This window comes from Sardina pilchardus, chromosome 7, assembly GCF_963854185.1.
Source record: "Sardina pilchardus chromosome 7, fSarPil1.1, whole genome shotgun sequence".
Taxonomy (NCBI): domain Eukaryota; kingdom Metazoa; phylum Chordata; class Actinopteri; order Clupeiformes; family Clupeidae; genus Sardina; species Sardina pilchardus.
Genome location: NC_085000.1, coordinates 33,112,337 through 33,132,353, shown reverse-complemented (window position 1 = coordinate 33,132,353; position 20,017 = coordinate 33,112,337). Strand labels below are relative to the sequence as shown.

General features: G+C 42.0%; 1 protein-coding gene across 1 annotated transcript in view; it reads right to left on the bottom strand.

The window, feature by feature from the left end:
• Positions 1-4,923: 4,923 nt before the first annotated feature.
• LOC134088003 (NACHT, LRR and PYD domains-containing protein 7-like) overlaps positions 4,924-20,017 on the bottom strand; it is a 16,081-nt gene continuing 987 nt past the window's right edge. The window contains exons 2-10 of the mRNA XM_062541892.1: positions 15,667-15,771; positions 15,381-15,494; positions 12,782-12,880; positions 12,587-12,662; positions 12,128-12,332; positions 9,164-10,958; positions 7,491-7,664; positions 6,185-6,358; positions 4,924-5,658 (exon numbers count right to left, since the gene is read on the bottom strand). Of these exons, the coding sequence (XP_062397876.1) occupies positions 5,652-5,658; positions 6,185-6,358; positions 7,491-7,664; positions 9,164-10,958; positions 12,128-12,332; positions 12,587-12,662; positions 12,782-12,880; positions 15,381-15,494; positions 15,667-15,710 (2,688 nt within the window). The 5' untranslated portion in view covers positions 15,711-15,771 and the 3' untranslated portion in view covers positions 4,924-5,651. The remainder of the gene's footprint in view (positions 5,659-6,184; positions 6,359-7,490; positions 7,665-9,163; positions 10,959-12,127; positions 12,333-12,586; positions 12,663-12,781; positions 12,881-15,380; positions 15,495-15,666; positions 15,772-20,017) is intronic.

The following is a 20,017-nucleotide window of genomic DNA, read 5'->3' as shown; positions in this document are numbered from 1 at the left end:
CCCTCACTGCTCCCCGAGCGCTGCTGGTTGGGCAGGCAGCTCACTGCTCTGGCTTAGTGTGTGATTCACCTCCCTGTGTGCTGTGTGTGTGTTCACTAATTGGGTTAAATGCAGAGAAATTAATTTCCCTCACAGGATCAAAAAAGTATATATATGCTATTCCACTCTATTCTTGATATCATTTTTGAATTTGTGTCTGTGTCTTGTCATCTGGCAGATTATGTGAACCAAATTTCCGTTTTACGGACAAATAAAGTTATATCTTATCCAGGGCTGTACACTGCGAGCAGGTCGTCGCATTTGCGCGTAAATATATATTAGTGCGAATATAAAATTTAAAATGCTCGCACACGTGCGAGTACTGATTTCAACCCTTTCATTCGCATTTTGCTCCTAAAATGAATCCACACCAAGTGGATGAAAGTATTGTAGCGACCAGAGGGGGAGATATCATTCAGATCTGAGCTAGTTAGCACAAAGGCTCATGGGACTGTTTATGGTTGAGGTAAAAGTCATGTTTTAGTGTTGTGTTTGCATGTTAACTGTTATGTGCCTGCTGTGGTTTCCATTGTGTGTGTCTGGTAATAGTGTTGAATTCATGTTAACCTTAACTGGTACTTTAACTACCGCGACTGAGTGTCTTAGTGTGTTTGGCTATTTCTGGCCAGTTTTGCTGTAGTGGTTATGAATAGCTGATGCTTAATAAATGCATTATTCCTTGTGGTCGTGCGGTGTATGGGACGCAAGGATTAAATTCAAGTATTTCTGACTCTCTGATATTCTTCCACGGCCGCTCGCCACAGTATAGTAGGCTACAATTTTCGCGCATCTAATTTCAGAGTTGACAACTCTTACGCACCTGGCTAGACACTCATGCTTTCAGCATCAACCTCGCAAAAAATGTCACTCCAAATCCAGTCTTCTTTTTTCTTCAATCTGTTCGTAATTAGTTGGTGACTATGCGATTACCGGTGAAACGGTAAAAATGCTATAAACTGATAAATAATGTTGACTGTAACAATTACCGTGTTCATTTCAAATAGGCTATTATTATCACGGTTGATATAGCTGAACATGGTGTGGAAACCGTGCGTTAAATTCCTCCCAGCTTCACCCAAGCCTGCATTTGACATAGGCCTGGTAGACTTCTATGAAACAAAGATGGTATCCTGATTCAGTTGTCTAAATGATGTATAACCACGGTTCGGTGTAGGCTACATCTGCTTTAAAAAGGCGGAACATATTCATCGCAAATATGCGCTGTACTGTATCATATAGCCACTCTGCGTATTTTTATGGCTACATTCACATTAAATCCATTCCACTAACGTTATCAGGAGGAGAATACCGTAACGTTTTATTTTCAGCACTGGTTGTCACTCATTGGATAGCCTATAACATATAAAGGCTACCAAACTCCAAGACAAGTCATGGTAGAGTAGTAAGTTAAGCACCCAGACAACTAAAGATGACCAAGAAAAAAGTGAACGGACAACTCATAATGCCATGCTACGGTGGCTACCTAAATCATAGAAGTTCACATTGCTGGACACTCATCTTTTCTATTACACCGGAAATATTTGTCTTTCCTGTTGTAAGTATTTTGAATTTTTGAATGTATAACATTCATGTTATTGAATGAAAACATGTAGGCCTAGGCTATCCTTGAACTAGGCCTATGCGTTTATATATTTTCCTAAAACCGAATGAAATCTAATTATGTCCACGTAGGCTACGGTACTGCTTAAAGTGCAGGCACTCAATTAGACCTAGGCTACACACCACCCACCACTGTAATATCATTAAAGACAAGTTAGTGTAATCAATATGAAGTATTCAAATTACTTTGAATTTTAAGCTATAAGTAATTATGCAGAACCTTTAATGCTATGAATTGTTAACAAAATGTATACAAATTCTGAATTCAAAATATGAAATAGAAACCAGACAACCCATTTTCTGTGTGTGTGCAGGGTTTGAGCAGAGACTAGGATTGCCACTGCTGTGAATGATCTGTATCCTGCTTAAGGCAATAAGGTTTTCAAGGAAATTTCATAGTGCTCCTAAAATTTTTTCTGTGCTCCTAAATTTTTTCATTTAGGAGCACCTATGCTCCTAGTGAAAAAGCTAAGCGTACAGCCCTGATCTTATCTATCTATCTAATCAGGGTGGATAGCATCCTGGATCCATGACATAAGCAGATAAAATAATAATAATAATACTAAATACTTTATTAGTCCACAGATGTGGAGATTTGTCTTTGGCTCCACAGGTAATTGTTAAAAACATAAATACAATAAATATATCAAAGACAGTTAATAAATAGATAAACAACTCACAGTCACAATACAGAAGCAGCAGAGTATACAAATATGAAAAAGCATATTTTGAATTTAGAAGTGTTATTGCAGTTGGTATGAATGATTTTTTGTAAATGTTTTTTGTTGCAGTTGCAGCTCTAAAACGTCTACCTGAGGGCATTTTAATGAACTCCCTAAACAAGGGATGCATAGAATTAGGAACTATTTGTTGAGCTTTTTGTTTAACTTTTGTTTCATAGCACAGACGCAGCTGTTTCTGACCTTTCCCTATAATTTTACTTGCCGTGTTCACAATTTTTGTTAATTTGTTCTTGTAAATGTTAGCAGCAGGTTTGATATTCGCTGGATATTTGTTTTTGAAAGACATTTTCTCATTCTGATTGCTGTTGTAGTTGCCAATGGTAGGCTGCTAGTTACAGTACTACAGGTGAAGTTTTGCTGATACCTGCCATTGTGGTGAAACAGTACGCATTTAAATGTTTAAAATATGCACCAAAAAACAATAATTATATTTCTCATTCTGATTGCTGTAGTAGTTGACAGTGGCAGTCTGCCATCTACTTTGACTCCTCTACACCATCATTCCTCCCCTCACACACAGAACTCTCTTCTGGACGACCACACACCTGATGCACTGATGCACACTGGGAACAGCAACCACCTCCATCTCAATGTCCAGAAGTAGAGGAGATAGCAACAGGGAGCCCAACCACCTCCATCTCAATGTCCAGAAGTAGAGGACATAGCAACAGGGAGACCATCCACCTCCATCTCAATGTCCAGAAGTAGAGGAGATAGCAACAGGGAGACCAACCACCTCCATCTCAATGTCCAGAAGTAGAGGACATAGCAACAGGGAGACCATCCACCTCCATCTCAATGTCCAGAAGTAGAGGAGATAGCAACAGGGAGACCAACCACCTCCATCTCAATGTCCAGAAGTAGAGGACATAGCAACAGGGAGCCCATCACTCCAGCACCCCAACGTGATCACCAAGGAAACACTGGACATGGTTCATCACTCAGAACATGGAGGACTGATATCCAACAATAAGCTTCAGAAAACACACAAGGGCATTCCAGAAGGAGCCTTCAAAGACCATCATCCATCTGCAGGTTCAACTGACTCCATGGTGCCCCCTCCTACTCACACACACACACACACACACACACACACACACACACACACACACACACACACACACACACACACACACACACACACACACACACACACACACACACACACACACACACACACACACTACCCTCCTCCTCCTCCTCCTGCTGCTCTAGCAGGACATTCTCTAACCCATTAAAACCCCCAGAATGCATCAGTCCCCTCTGAGCACTGCAGTGCTGTGTGTGCTTCCTGTGGGACCTCTGACCCCTTCTGCTGGTACTGTAGGAGTACACACACACACACACACACACACACACACACACACACACACATACACAGGGTTCTTTAGTGTTGTGGGTGCATGTTGGTGTTCTTGTAGTCCAGGGTTCTTTAGTGTTGTGGGTGCATGTTAGTGTTCTTGTAGTCCAGGGTTCTTTAGTGTTGTGGGTGCATGTTAGTGTTCTTGTAGTCCAGGGTTCTTTAGTGTTGTGGGTGCATGTTAGTGTTCTTGTAGTCCAGGGTTCTTTAGTGTTGTGGGTGCATGTTAGTGTTCTTGTAGTCCAGGGTTCTTTAGTGTTGTGGGTGCATGTTAGTGTTCTTATAGTCCAGGGTTCTTTAGTGTTGTGGGTGCAGGTTAGTGTTCTTGTAGTCCAGGGTTCTTTAGTGTTGTGGGTGCATGTTAGTGTTCTTGTAGTCCAGGGTTCTTTAGTGTTGTGGGTGCATGTTAGTGTTCTTGTAGTCCAGGGTTCTTTACTGTTGTGGGTGCATGTTAGTGTTCTTGTAGTCCAGGGTTCTTTAGTGTTGTGGGTGCATGTTAGTGTTCTTGTAGTCCAGGGTTCTTTAGTGTTGTGGGTGCATGTTAGTGTTCTTGTAGTCTAGGGTTCTTTAGTGTTGTGGGTGCATGTTAGTGTTCTTGTAGTCCAGGGTTCTTTAGTGTTGTGGGTGCATGTTAGTGTTCTTGTAGTCCAGGGTTCTTTAGTGTTGTGGGTGCATGTTAGTGTTCTTGTAGTCCAGGGTTCTAGGCCTCATGTGGTCTCTGCTGTCTCCCTCCCTACAGATGCCATATGGTTTCTGTCCACTAGAGGGCACTGGAATGCAGAACTGGGTCCCCACCTGTAAACACCTTCCCCTGTTGTGTTTGTGCATGTTGGTGATGATGATACCCACGTTGTGGAAATGTTACTGCACCTGTAAACACCTTCCCCTGTTGTGTTTGTGCATGTTGATGATGATGATGATGATGATGATGATGATGATGATGATGATGATGATTCCCACATTGTGGAAATGTTAGTGGTGAGGTGTAGCTGTGTACCCAGCTATAACAGACTGGTATGTTAACTAGAGGGGATTCCATAGTGCATCTGTAGGTGCTTGATCTAGAGAGGAGGAGTGTGCAGGGCTTTGGAAGTAGTCAGTGATGACACTCATCAACACTGTAGGGTAGCACATTTTATTCACATATTACATAAAGTCAGAGCACACATTAATTTATCACTTTTAAATATTGGTTTCATCATAGATATTGATTATACTGTATATGATAATACAAAACTGCCCCTTTAACACTCGGAGGTCCGGGGGGCCTTTTAGACACTCTGAGGCAGTCTGCTTTTTATCTAACTAAAGACATCTATGCAAAAGTGGCACATATGGTTATATTATCAACAATAATGATATGAGAGTACAAGTGGATGTAATGGAATTAGTTATATATAACAAAATGTTTTTCAAAGCCTTGTAAGAAGTATTATCTACCCAAGACTTTTGAAATTGGACCCTTGAAAACAAAGGTGTTGGCTACATAAAAGTAAGAAGAACATTAAAAAATGTTATGCATTTTAACTACAAATTGGAAAAAAGTCAGACTTAATTGGTTTCATCATAGGTATTGATCATACAGTATATTATAATACAAAACGGCCCCTTTAAAGTGTAGCAGTGAGCAGTTGACCCACATGATGAGTGGAGCAGCTGGAGGATCATCTGGTCCTGAGTGTCTGGAAACTGCAGCATCTGCAGCAGCTGTGCTCCACCACACTGATGGATGACTGATGCAGCATCTGCAGCAGCTGTGCTCCATCACACTGATGGATGACTGATGCAGCATCTGCAGCAGCTGTGCTCCATCACACTGATGGATGGCTGATGCAGCATCTGCAGCAGCTGTGCTCCACCACACTGATGGATGACTAATGGCTCTACACTTAGTACCTGTTGAGGAGATTAGTCAGATTGCATCATGCTCAGTATGAGGTTTCTCCATCAGGATTCCTCAACACTGACGTGTGTGAATGTTCAGTATGAGGTTTCTCCATCAGGATTCCTCAACACTGATGTGTGTAAATGTTCAGTATGAGGTTTCTCCATTAGGATTCCTCAACACTGACGTGTGTAAATGTTCAGTATGAGGTTTCTCCATCAGGATTCCTCAACACTGACGTGTGTAAATGTTCAGTATGAGGTTTCTCCATCAGGATTCCTCAACACTGACGTGTGTAAATGTTCAGTATGAGGTTTCTCCATTAGGATTCCTCAACACTGACGTGTGTAAACATGCAGAACAGCTCTGCTCCAGTCACACTGATGACTCATTAAAGGTTCTCCAGTTAAAACCTGCTAAGTATATTGGACACATCACACAGATGACAATAGTGTACGCAAAAGACACACTGACACATGTTCATAAGCACAGTGGATAACCTGGATTGTGATTATATGTGCTGTATTCATTACTTACTTTAGTTCAGTCAGTTTATATGTGGGGTCTCTCTGTAGAGCAGAGAGCAGCTCCACTCCAGACTGCTGCAGTGAGTTCAATCTCAGGTCCAGCAGTCTCAGACTGGAGGGGTTTGATCTGAGAGCTGCAGCTAGAGATGAACAGCTCCTCTCTGTGAGATCACAGTACTGCAGCCTGAGAGAGACACATCATACAGACAACAGATTTAAAGAACACTTCATAAGTAACACATCTCATTAACCTTCATGTTGTGTTTGCAACATGGCTACAGATGTGCTTCTCCCTACAGTTCATCACACAGACCTAAATGGTCATCATCTTCTCTGTGAACACTTCATTTGGACCTGTAGTGATTCACACTTTTCTAGAGGTGCAAGAAATGATTCTATTATCCAATTGAATGCAGAGGGATCCCCCCGTATCAGTTGGTGGTGGTGGTGGTGGTGTGTGTGTGTGTGTGTGTGTGTGTGTGTGTGTGTGTGTGTGTGTGTGTGTGTGTGTGTGTGTGTGTGTGTGTGTTAAAGAGAGAAAGAGACAGAGAGACAGATGCAGGTTGATATGTCTGTGGGTTTGAGCTGAGAGCTGGTCATAACACAGCAGTGGTAATTCATTTGCAATGCTTAGCATGCTAATAGCGATGGATGCTAATGCATCTAAAGCACAGCTGTCGGTATCATGGCAACAAGGTTCTGTGTTGCTATCTCGCTAGGCCGTCCGGAACAGCGTTTGTAGCTGCTACCTTGTTGCTACGGCAAGTGACTCACTAGGCAGCTGAAGGCAGTGAGACAGCAGGCAGCTGCCTTATGTTTCGGACATTGACAACACAGTGTAAGGATAAAAGAAACACACACACACACACACACACACACACACACACTAACACTCTTTCTCTCTCTCTCTCTCACACACACACATACAGTTTCCCCTTGAGGATCAATAAAGTATCTATTTATCTATCTATCTATCTATCTATCTCTATCACACACACACACAAACACACACACACACACACACACACACAAAGTGTACATCTTGTGTACAGGTCAGACAGAACAGACAAACCCCAGACATCTTTAACACAGTGTGCTTAAGTGTGCTTAAGTGTGTGTGTGTGTGTGTGTGTGAGAGAGAGAGAGAGAGAAAGAGAGGCTGAGGAAGAGAGGAAGAGGCAGAGAGAGAAACTTACAGTCATGCATTCAAGTGTGTGTGTGTGCGTGTGTGTGTGTGTGTGTGTGTGTGTGTGTGTGTGTGTGTGTGTGTGTGTGTGTGTGTTTGACTTCATGTGTACACAAACGTGCAGACTTACACCAGTGTCTCCAGTCTACAGTTTGGATGCTCCAGATCAGTAGAAAGCAGCTCCACTCCTGAATCTCCCACATTATTGTCACTCAGGTTCAGCTGTCTCAGACTGGAAGAGTTTGATCTGAGAGCTGAAGATAAAGCTGCACAGCTCTTCACTGTGAGGGAACAACTAATCAGCCTGCACACACACACACACACACACACACACACACACACACACACACACACACACACACACACACACACACACACACACACACACACACACACACACACACACACACACACACAAACACACACACACACACACACATTAACATTAAGGCATAGAGATGAGAATCACTCTTTTAAAACACAGACAACACAGTGTGAGGATAAACACACACACACACACAACACACACACACACACACACACACACAGACAAATACATGAAGTCAAATACATGAAGATGCCAATTTCTTTAACGGCCACCTACAGTACAGTTTACTAAATGGCGTTCACTAACGGAAGTTCTGGAGGAGCATGACGGAATTAGCCACGCCTCCTTCTTCAATCAGTCAGGCTACTTATTTGCAGTCTACCTGCTGAAGCTTCAGCAACGGCGTTACTCCGCTCGCAACCCACCACCTCCCCTTTCACCTCCCGTCTTCCATAGTAAAGAATAAAGGGTGCATGGTGGAATCCTGCCCGACTCCTGCCTGAGCAGTCGACTCTGGTGTGATTCCGCAAAGCACTTCAGGACCCTGGCCAGAGACTTCGCCAAACATGCTCTTCTATTATGCTTTTATGTCTTTGTACAAAATTTCGGAATGTGAACTAGTGAAACAATAGTTTGAGTGTACTTGTAAGAAGGGTGTCACCTGCACTCAAGCCTTATTCAGTGCTCACAGTCCAGGACCAAAGGATCAGAGAAGCTGGCTGAGCTACTTAGAAGAGACTAGACCCAGGGATGACCGGAGAACTTTTACACTTGCACTTACACTTACCTTCGTCTTCATCAGAGTAAACAAAAATAATAACGTTTTTAGCTTAATTTGCCTGAACTGATCAGCTTCAGAGTCATTGGAATGATTATTTGACTTGGGCTGAATAATGGCTGCCTTCCTTTCTCCTAGCGCCTTTGAGCGGAAAACACACGCTTGCAAGTTTGTGCCACCGGCCCGGTGACATTAACAAAAAGAAAGTCTCCAGCCTCGCGATCATGCTCATGAAAAGGCAGACAGACCGATTGAGGAGTGTTGTAAAATATACACGCTAAAGCTGTAGGGGAAGCTCTGCAGAGAAACCTTCAAGTGTAAAACGAGCGAAAAACAAAAAGCGAAAGCGAAAACAGCCAAATCGCCGAACCTGCATAGTTCCTCTTTAAACAGTGGAAATACTCCAGGTATTTTAACACTGGAAGGGAAACACTGGAAATACCTCAGGTCTTTACTCTCTCAGGGAACTGCATCAGTATCTAGATGGCAGACCATTCCAATTCAACATTCAAATATGTGTGTTATTCCCCTGAAATATCTGTATGAGTTGCTGTATTAATGACAAATCATACTGATGCATGCTGAATCCCCCTATATTACTTACAGTCATAGTAACTGTGACCATGAACTACAAATCCATAACATTATATAACACAATCTCAATTAACGTGTTTAGTCACTAGAGTCCAATACTCACTTGACTCGTTTAGATGCTTTGACCACTGGCAGCATCCTCAGCAGACCTGCATCTGATCTGGCAGTTGAACCATATCTCCCATAATCCTGCAGGTTAAACTCCTCCAGTTCCTGGTCTGACATCAGCAGCACAAAAGCCAGAGCTGACAGCTGGGAAAGAGAGAGATCCTCTCTGGGTTTTTTGTCCTTCCTCAAGTAGCCCTGGACCTCCTCCACCAGCGAGTGGTCATTCAGTTCATTCAGACAATGGAACAGGTTGATGCATCTCTCTGGGGTGGTGGTTTCTCTGATCTTCTCCTTGATGTACTTGACTGTTTCCTCTGTGTGTAATGAGCTGTTTCCTGACCTTGGCTGCAGGTCTTGTAAGTGTTTCTGATTGGACTCCAATGAGAGGCCCAGAAGAAACCTCAGGAAAAGATCCAGGTGTCCATGCTCACTGTTTAATGCCAGATCCACTGCAGTCCTGTATAGCTCATTGATGTTTTCATTCTTTGTCTTCAGAAAAGAAAAAACACCTCTTGGCTGTTGATCCAGTATATTGACTCCTCTGTTCTGGAATGTGAGGAACACATATAGAGCTGCTAGAAACTCCTGAATGCTCAGATGAACAAAGCAGAACACTTTCCCCTGGTACAGCCCAGCCTCCTCTCTGAAGATCTGAGTGCACACTCCTGAGTACACTGATGCTTGTCTGACATCTATGCCACACTCTCTCAGGTCTTTATGATAGAAGATCAGATTGCCCTTCTCCAGCTGTTGAAAAGCCAGTTTCCCCAGTGACAGAATGGTCTTCTGGTTCCACATGTTTTCATACTTCTGACTCCTATGTTTGGATTGTATGACCAGGAAGTGTGTGTACATTTGAGTCAAAGAGTTTGGAATCTCTCCACTCTCTGCTTCAGTCATGATGCTCTCCAGAACAGTGGCTGCCATCCAACAGAAGACTGGAATGTGGCACATGATGTAGAGGCTCCGGGATGACTTCAGGTGTGTGATGATTCTGTTTGCCAGTTCCTCTTTTGTGATTTTCTTCCTGAAGTACTCCTCCTTCTGTGGGTCACTGAAACCGCGGACTTCTGTTACCTGATTCACACACTCTGGAGGGATTTGATTGGCTGCTGCTGGTCGGGAGGTGATCCAAACAAGAGCAGAGGGAAGCAGATTCCCCTGGATCAGGTTTGTGAGAAGGACATCCACAGAGGCAGATTCTGTTGTGCTGTAGATGCATTCATTCTGCTGGAAATCCAGAGGAAGTCTGCTTTCATCCAGACCATCAAAGATAAATGCAATGTTGTATCGGTCCTTGTTGGAGAAGGCAAAGTCTTTTGTTTCAGTGAAGAAATGATGAATGAAGTCCAAAAGGGTGAAGTTTTTGTCTTTCATCAGATTCAACTCCCGAAAAGGAAGAGGAAATATGAAATGGATATTTTGATTTGCTTTGTCTTCAGTCCAGTCCAGAATGAACTTCTGCACAGAGACTGTTTTTCCAATGCCAGCCACTCCCTTTGTAAGCACAGTTCTGATGGGTTTGTCCTGTCCAGATAAGGGCTTGAAGATGTCCGTATATTTGATTGCTTTTTCCTCCTTTGTTACTTGTCTCTTGGATACCATCTCAATCTGTCTGATTTCATGTTCAGTATTCACCTCTACACTTTCCCCTTCTGTGATGTAGAGCTCTGTGTAGATCTTCTCTAGAAAAGTAGACTTTCCCTGCTTTGGGATGCCTTCACATACACTCTGACACTTTTTTGCGAGCCTATTTTTGAGCTCTTGTTGACATCTAGGAAGCAGTCCATCTGGATATAAAGACACATACAGTAATTAAGTCAGATGTATTACAGAAGTGTGTGAAGTGAGCCATTTGCAGTAGCACTTGTAGCCTTTATCAGAACATGTTGCAACAGATTACATCCTTTCAGTATCATGGCAGTTTGTGCCTAATGATCATTTTGGAACTTTCATCCAGTGAACTCACATAAGAATCTTATGAAGACATCAGAAATGATAGTTAAGAATAATAAATATCCCCACATCAACAATATACCTTCACCATACTAAGAGTTTGGCATGCTCAATGTCAGTTATTAGCTGTTAGCTAATTCGCTGGTTTGAATTGCATTGAGCTCAACAGCTAACAGCTAATAACTGACATTAAGCATGCCAAACTCTTAGTATGGTGAAGGTATATTGTTGATGTGGGGATATTTTAATTCCAAAGGCCAAGGGGATTTTATCAGGGTGCATAGTGTCCTGGATCCATGAAATAACTGGCCTTTAAAAATAAAAATAAAAATCCTCTATGGGAATTTAACATGGGCGTTCCAATACTTATGACCCCCTATATTTTAAGGAAAACATTTATTCATTTACAATACATTATTCATTCCCAAAGAAAATTGATGTCATTAAAGGTTGAATATTTCCTCATTGTTTCATTTAAGGCATTAAGATCAATTTCCAAAAGATGATTTTATATTAAACTTTAAGCATGTGTTCCAATACTTTTGGAGTTGACTGTAAACCCAGTTACTTTTGGCACGGATTGGATTAGATATCAATATTACAGAAGTGTGTGAAGTGAGCCATTTGCAGTAGCACTTGTAGCCTTTATCAGAACATGTTGCGACAGATTACATCCTTTCAGTAGTCATGGCAGTTTGTGCCTACTGATCATTTGGTAACTTTCATCCAGTGAACTCACATTATCTTATGAAGACGTCAGAAATGTTAGTTAAGAATAATATGACAAATATGACAATATGTTGTGAATTCAATCGCTCAAGGAATCCACTGATGTTTCAATCACTTCACTCAGAATACAAATAAATAAACCCAGTTATGTTTGGTACTGATTAGATTAGATTTCAGTGGAGTAATTAACTGAACATGACTTCTGCCAGATTCTTAAATGTTTTTCAAATTGTGTAACAAACTAAGCTCAGTAATGAATGAACAAATGACTCACATTTCTCCAGCTGCTGAGCGAGGATCTCCTGACTCATGTTCCTCAGGATGTGCACTGCAATCTTCAGAGCTCCATCTCTGGCATCTCTCTGGTCCTCCTCATCCTCATCTTCATCACAAGGGGATTCTGGGTAATCATGACTCAGGAGCTTCTTGAATCTCTTCAGTTCCGTCTTCATGAAGGTCATGACTTTTTCCTCAAGCTTCTGATTCTCGGAAACAAGACATTCCATCAGTAATGAAATAACATGAAGATTTGATCAGCAAACATTCTCTATTTGCTAGTTCACAAACATTCTCTATTTCTTCAGTGATTTCCAATTTATCACATCACACCATAAAAAGACCTGTGTAAACTAACTGTAGAATAGTGTTTTACATGGTCGTGATTATTTAGTTTCTGTCATCTGTGGATGAATATTTAATATGCGCGTGCACACACACACACAAACACACACACCATGAATAATGTAGACAGGTCTTTTTGATAGACTTTGCTGAGGGTCGGATGAATTGTTTGTTCTTCCTGTTGGATGCTGAAGGAAATAAGGACAGCAGATCAGCAGTCAGCAGAGTTTACAGGAAAATGTATGATGTACAATATTGCCACAAATATATATGCATTGAATAGGAAATCCTTAGGAAGGATTCTTACCTGGGATCAGGATGAATGCCTCCCTCTCTGAAGTTGGGGACCTCATCCTTGGAGTGGTCACTCTTCATGGACACACAGCTGTGTGCAGGGGAGTCTGGCCTAAGTGAGTAAACACATCATACAGCAGTACATCAATAAAATCATTTTTAATACGTATTCATGTTTGTATGTGTATGCGTTACATTCACCTATCTGCACTGGAAGAATTCAAACGTACCCAAAGATGTGACGCTACCGGAACAAGAAGTAAGGCGCTGCCTTCAAAAACAGTTGTTATGACCTCTAAAAGACTTGCTTGTTTTGAATTTCTTATATATTTACTGTATTACTCATTTATTCACTTATTTTCAATTACTTTCTTAAATAAGAAACATATTTTTGCTGGTGAAATGTGGAGTTTAAATTCCAACTACTCCAGTCTAATTTTAATCAATAAAACCAGGTTCACTAAAATTATGGCCTTTCACTAGCCTGCTCATGAAGATTTATGAATTGTACAAGATACCATCACTACATGGACTATACACTGTCTATAAGACACACATCATAGCATTCTTTTTTATTCACATTGTTAGTGTCCCAACTTTTTCAGAATTCAGGTTGTACAAGTATAGGGAGGGAAAGTAATCTCATCGCCATCTGGTGGTTGCGTTCCTAGAGGCTAGCGGGAGTGGATGGGATTTTCTTTTAGAAAAAATATATCTCGGCCCACGATGGGAAGTTAGTTAAATGCCTTCAATATGCTATGCATATAGGTCAGCTCTATTGCTTCTAGTGGTCATACTTTATTTTTTAGGATCAGTTTAATTGTTTTGAGTTTGTTTGTAACATGGTGATAACGAACTATAGTAGCTAGCTACAGTAGCATTTGACGTCACCAGTTTGGGCGCTTCATCTCCAACTGATCAAAACGGCAATTTGCTTAACTTGCTTATCATATTTTTGTAATAACAGAGAGCGATGTAAACCGCGTGGTAATTACCTTTATGTTGGGATAACTTGTGTTGTGCTCTTACTCACACAAGAGCTGGCAGTAAGTGTGATTGTCTACTAACTAACCAACTAGCTAACAGGCTAATAAACAAACCATGCTAGGTGAGTAACGTCGTCGAAGGGTGTCACTTCACTTGAAGTTGTAGTCCATTTATGAAATGAAACGAGCAATTAAGGTTTTTTTTTAAATAAGGCGAAATAGGGTCTGATATTTTCACAGTTAGTAGATTATTACAGTATGCAGACTGAAAAATATTTTTGGTGGATAAGATCGCTGGTATAGCTGCGTAGTATTTTGGAGTACATTGGAGCTGCTCTTCGATAGGAACGCAACCACTTGGGGCGCTGGTTTTCACTTTCCCTCCCTATGTCTCAACATTAGATGACATAAAGTCACATGCTCCGGAATTCTAACCTAGAAAATTAGATGCACCCTAGCGCCAGCAAATGGAATTCAAGCAACTCTGTGTTGGCTGGAAAAATCAAACTTCGAACGGGCCAATCACATTGTGTATCTAGAGTCTGTGGGCGGGCTTAACATAATGACGACTAACCTGCGACCATAAATTGCAACCGTTAAGCGTGAACAAAGATCATTAAGGGGCGGAGCAAGATACTTCATGAGAAGCCACTTCCTGGAACCCGAATCGCAAGAGGGGGGGTCAAAATCCCCCTTTGTGCAGAGCAGAGGCAGCAACTGTTCCATTGAAGTCTATGGACATAGATCAGAATTTCAACTATATGCTAAAATCTCCATTCTCTAGAGTTAGGAATGTGAATTTTGGGCATGGTTTCATGACCTTCAACCCCTTCTGACCACTTCAGGTACCTTTTTAGCATTTTTGAGCATTCCCGTCTGGAGAAAATCGACTTTATATCAGGTGTGCCCCTCTTGTTTATTCTGCTTATGTTGGCCGGTTGCTACGTACGCTCTACCTTGACAACACATTAGCCAGCCAGCTGAACCAAATCCTGATTTGTGCTAACGACGATCAGATGGCGCTGGGGTAACTTAATGAGAGCAGCGACATATTTCCATTATTCCATTGATGTTTTTATTCAATTCCTTGAAATGTATGCTTTGTGTGTGTTACTTCCATATTATAACTAATAAATGTAGAGGGCTTGAAAGAGCAGCAAGATTATTTTGGAACATCATCAAGCATTGATAATCGAGTGCTTGATTTTGTACACCTGTGGAAAGGGACCTGATGAAACCCATGAATACGTCTGACACGCAATGACGCGCCTCTTTATGCAGAGGAAGTGATCCCCGTTTTGCGCCCATAGACATGAACTACGACGACGTATCTTGCTACGCCTTAAGGATCTTTGGCGTGAATTCCCCATCCTGCTACTTCAAAACAAGAAGATGATTGGTTGTAGCACTACCCTACTGAGTGGAGAGGGAATTTGAAAGACAACCGTTTATCCCACCCCTCAGATTGAGCCCTGCCTACGGTGAGTTCCCACCCCTCAGATTGAGCCCGGCCTACGGTGAGTTCCCAGCTTCAGGCTCGTCCGGCTAGCGGAAGGCGGTCCAGCTACAGGAATTCATATCTGCAGACATTATAATCTTTCTTTCCAGATGGAGACCTGTTCTTACCTGGCTTCAGGATGACTGCCTCCCTCTCTGAAGTTGGGGACCTCACCCTTGGAGTTGTCGCTCTTCATGGACACACAGCTGGGAGCAGGGGAGTGTGTCCTCTCATCCACTGGCCTTCAGCAAAGTAAACACATCATACAGCAGAAACTCATTAACTGCTCAGGATTCCACATCCAGATATTTTAAGGACTATAGTCTTTCTTTCCAGGTGGAGACCTGTCTTACTTGACATCAGAGATCATGTTCATAATGTATCATGCATAATCCCAGTGAGAACAGAGCTCACCTTGAATGTCCATGGCCACCAGCAGAGGCTCCATGCTGACTCATATTTGAGGCAGAGCTGCAGTCACTTCCTCATCAGCACCACGAAGAACAGAATATTTGAGAACTGCAAAAAGAGGTCAACAAAATGTGAAATAGCCTACAGTACAATGCCAGTGAACTGAGTACAGTAGCTATTAACACATTTGCAGGTTCACTTCATGGCATATGCAGGGTTTCCCCCAGAAAATTTGTTAGTTAAGGTGGTGTCTGTCCAGGGGAAGGGGGCGTCGCCGTAGCGTCCCCACCGCATCGCCGCCACTGCCCTACGATGGGGGGGGTCGAGACCGTTGGTTGAACTGCAGCCGAGACCGAGTGACAACGACCGAGTCTTTCAGGAAGCAAGTCTGAGTCGAGACCGAGTCTTAAAGGAGTCAAGGCCACATCAAGACCAACCAAATAAAGGGGTTTTCATAATTTACATCACCAAGGATCATATAACAGTTCAATTCCCAAAGGGTAGAGAGGGGATTGTTGGCTACAGGAGCAGTCTAGCACACACTTATCTAAATAACTTCTTTTCTGATTTACTTAAAGACAAGGAGGTCAGCTGAAGTAAAAAATTTGTAGGCTGTCAGCATGTTGAAAATGTTGAATTTTGACACTAATGACAGCTATATACCTGGATTTCACATTCATTGTATCAGATTTAATTGAATCAGCAACCAATTAAACATCATTAACACAATTTAGACAATATTATACCTTAAAAGTGTAAGTTTATAACTCCAATGCAGGGCCTTTTGTATCTTTCAAAACCTTTGCACTGCTCAGCATAGCACCATAGGATATATTTTAAAGCCAGTCAATATTATAATATTCTATTAAAACCAAGAATATTTGTAATGGTGGATATTTTAGAATATATCATGAAATAAAGATGAAACTGTATGAACATGTAACATTGCGACTGTATGGTAAAGTATGGTAAAGTTAGTGAATTGTGATTTAGTAGCCTAAAGCTGCAATTCTTTGATTGGAGCTGTATTTGTGCCTGTTGCTCATATAGCCTAAGAGAGCCGGAACGTTTTTAATGCTTTTAAAAACATAATTAGCGAGATCGTACCGCATTGAACGCTAATATTTTGTCACTAGCAACCAAATCTGTCATCTGTCAAATACAGTTGCATGTTCAGCTCTGAACAAAAACATTCAGGAATTATTTCTACAAAACGGAAACGTGCGTCCCGCCCGGTCGGGATGAATGAAACTGGCATGGAGACAAGAGGCTATGTTTAAAGTTTAAACTAGCCTGTGTAAACCTCAGACAATTTCAGTATTGTACAACACGTGAATGAATAGCCGTCACAAGTTGTTGTTAGCTGTAGGCTAGATGGCACAAGTGTTTGTCACAACAAATTACAAGATGCAGTGGGCTATGCATTCATAGTAGACGAGTGATTAAAAAAAAAAGATAAAGCGCTCAAAAGTGTTATGCCGCTCATCCCACACATTTGGTAGATTCAACGGAGAACCATTCCTGTGAGAGTCGTCAAATCTAGCAAGGTTTAGGCTATTTGTGTTCGCAGTCACTGAGATATGCGTGGCAGTGGCACCTGACCTGATATCAAATACTCATGCTGAATGAGCGCGTCGCCTGTGCGCATAGGCCAACTCGATTTGAAAAAGTTTCTTTTCTTTATGCGTTCTACAGAGAAGGGAGACTAGCGGCTACGGTTTGGAATGACATGGAGAAAACATGACAGAGTAATACGGCGAATATCACTATGCATAATATAGTTAGTTACCCAGCTAGCAATTACACGCGGGCCGCTTCCGTAAAACCTCCGGCGCTGTCGGCTGAGTTGCGGCATCGGCGCCCTGCTAGAAATTAGGAGCGGGCCGCTTCCGCAAAACCTGCGGCGCTGTCGGCTGAGACTCGTCCTCGGCTGAGTAGTGGCAACCACAATTGGGCCAGGTCATTTTGCCACCTGCAGGCCGCTGCTCGACAGCTGTTAACTGGGCGCTCGGCTCAGACCCTTTTTACCAGTATGAAGCCGATTTCAACGGCTACTGCAGCAATCGTCAAGCACGCAGTCAGCTCAAGTCATCACTGGAGTGTGCATAACTTTGGATGAGAGAAGACGCCTGACTTCTGCTGATTCTGCGAAATACGGTGAACTTGAGGTAAGTCTTGTTTAACATTCCCTATAAAGCATCAACAATTGAGTTCCCTTAACATTTTACATAAACTACTACATTCGTGTTATTACTAATGAAATGTTGACCCACTTTGTCCGCGAAGTTCCTTCGTCCTATCCCTCCAGATGAAACGAAAAGAAAGAATTCAGAAATGTAATTCAATTAACAATCAGACAACAACCGAAAATTCTTAATCATGCCGGATTAAAGTATAGGCTATAAAGGGGGATCAATAAGGTGTAACGATAGCTGTTTAGCTCAAAGGTAAACATTGGCTATGGGGCTAAAACTAGCTGGGATGTTAGCTCATATTTCTTTGCAGCTTGGATGCAATATATGGGTTATTTACGAGCTCAGTCTTCGACTTGTGGAAGAAAATAAATTGGAACAAAATCCTACAACTGACTTATTTCATTTTTATTCTGAAAACTGGTGTCTCGTGTTTCTTTCTCATACTTTTGTACTGGTCCAGTAGGCTAGCATATTACGGTTACAGAGACGTGCTACACTCAATCAACTAGCTAACATGCTGCCGTCTTTTTTTTCTCAGATGCAGTCCGCCGGAATTCCCTGACTAAAGACTCCACAGAAAAGCTCTTCAGCACCCGGTGGATATAGCTGACCTCCGACAGAGATGGTGAAGCCAGAGCAAACCGGTAGACATCGTAGATAAGTTTCAAACTCAAATGCAGTGGACTAGTTAAATGTTTCAAAGTATTTGAACTGTTGGTTTTACATGAATGCTGTGATGTATAGTCCAATAAAAATGCTTTAAACTTGAAAACTGTCTGATTTATATGCAGATTAGGCATATCTTGTATAAAGAACTGCTTAGCAATTCTAGTATTAACTTGACACGAATGGAAATCAATAAAACCCAGACAATGAACTGGACGGGGGGCTTACATCGGGGTTCCGCAATAGGGCCTCATTACAGCCGAGCGCTCGGAGAGCAATCGGACCTAGATTCATGCCGAGGATTGGCCGAGTGTTTTCGCCTTAATCGGGCCGCGTTACAGCCGAGCGCTCGTAGAGCAATCGGTCCTAGATTCATGCCGAGGATTGGCCGAGTGTTTTCGTTTTAATCGGGCCGCGTTCGGCCCGCACAATTTTTGCTGCCTGGGTATTTATTTATTTCTTGAAGACGCTAGTTAAGGCGGCAGCCCTGTGTTGTTAAGGCAGGAAAGCGCTGCCGGTGTTCTAGTTTGACTGGTTTTCATGTTAACTGGTGATATTTGCATAACATCAGTGAATATTCAAAAAGGCCCTGCCTACTTCTTAAACGCGTTCTGCTCTGCCTCCGCCCCTTAGAGTTTGTATTTTCACAAAATGCTTTCAAGTGAGAGAAAATAATGGATAGCATATGGCTGAAAGCATCACCAGCTTATGTCTAATACATGTTCGTCTAAGCATTAATCACACAAATACGACACATGCTATGCTAATAGCAAAAAATGAAATGAAACAATGTAGCCTAGCTACCTGGCGATGGCTGGATTCGAACCGTGGATGTCGTGAAGAAAAATATCCTATCTACGGTGGCTTATACACCTACGCTACGAGCTGCTGGAATAACATGGTGATTTTTACCAATTTATTGGGCTTTTAGTCAAAGTTAACACAGGTTAACATACTGTGAGAAATATACGCCTATGTTAACTGGTGATATCACAATTTAACATGGGCATGCAAGTCTCGAAACATAGCCTAAAGTAGGCTCATCTTGCTTCAACTAGCCTAAACAGGCATGATCCCTTCCACTTTATTCTGTTTTTGGGATAAAATGAACAAGTAAGGCAAAAATGTGATCATTTCATTGTTAAATTGTGAATCATCTCACAGAATGTCACATGCGTATCTCGAACAGATTTTTAAAAGGCTATGCTGCTCGTAGCCTGTTGCAAAACATTCTTCAGATGTATTGCTAATGAACGTAAGCTATACTTAAATATTGATCGGCTGACAAACATTGTCACAACATAACATATAGCTATTCATTTATTGGGAAGACCACCATGTATTAAATATCCTAACTTCATTTCAGCAGATTTGTGGCGCAATCGAGTAAGGGCGTACAGATACAAATCTTGACGTTTTAATGAGCAGTTCGAGGCCCAGTGATCTTCATGTTTTTTGCATTAGATAACGTGTTTCTGTCCCTCAAAATGAAC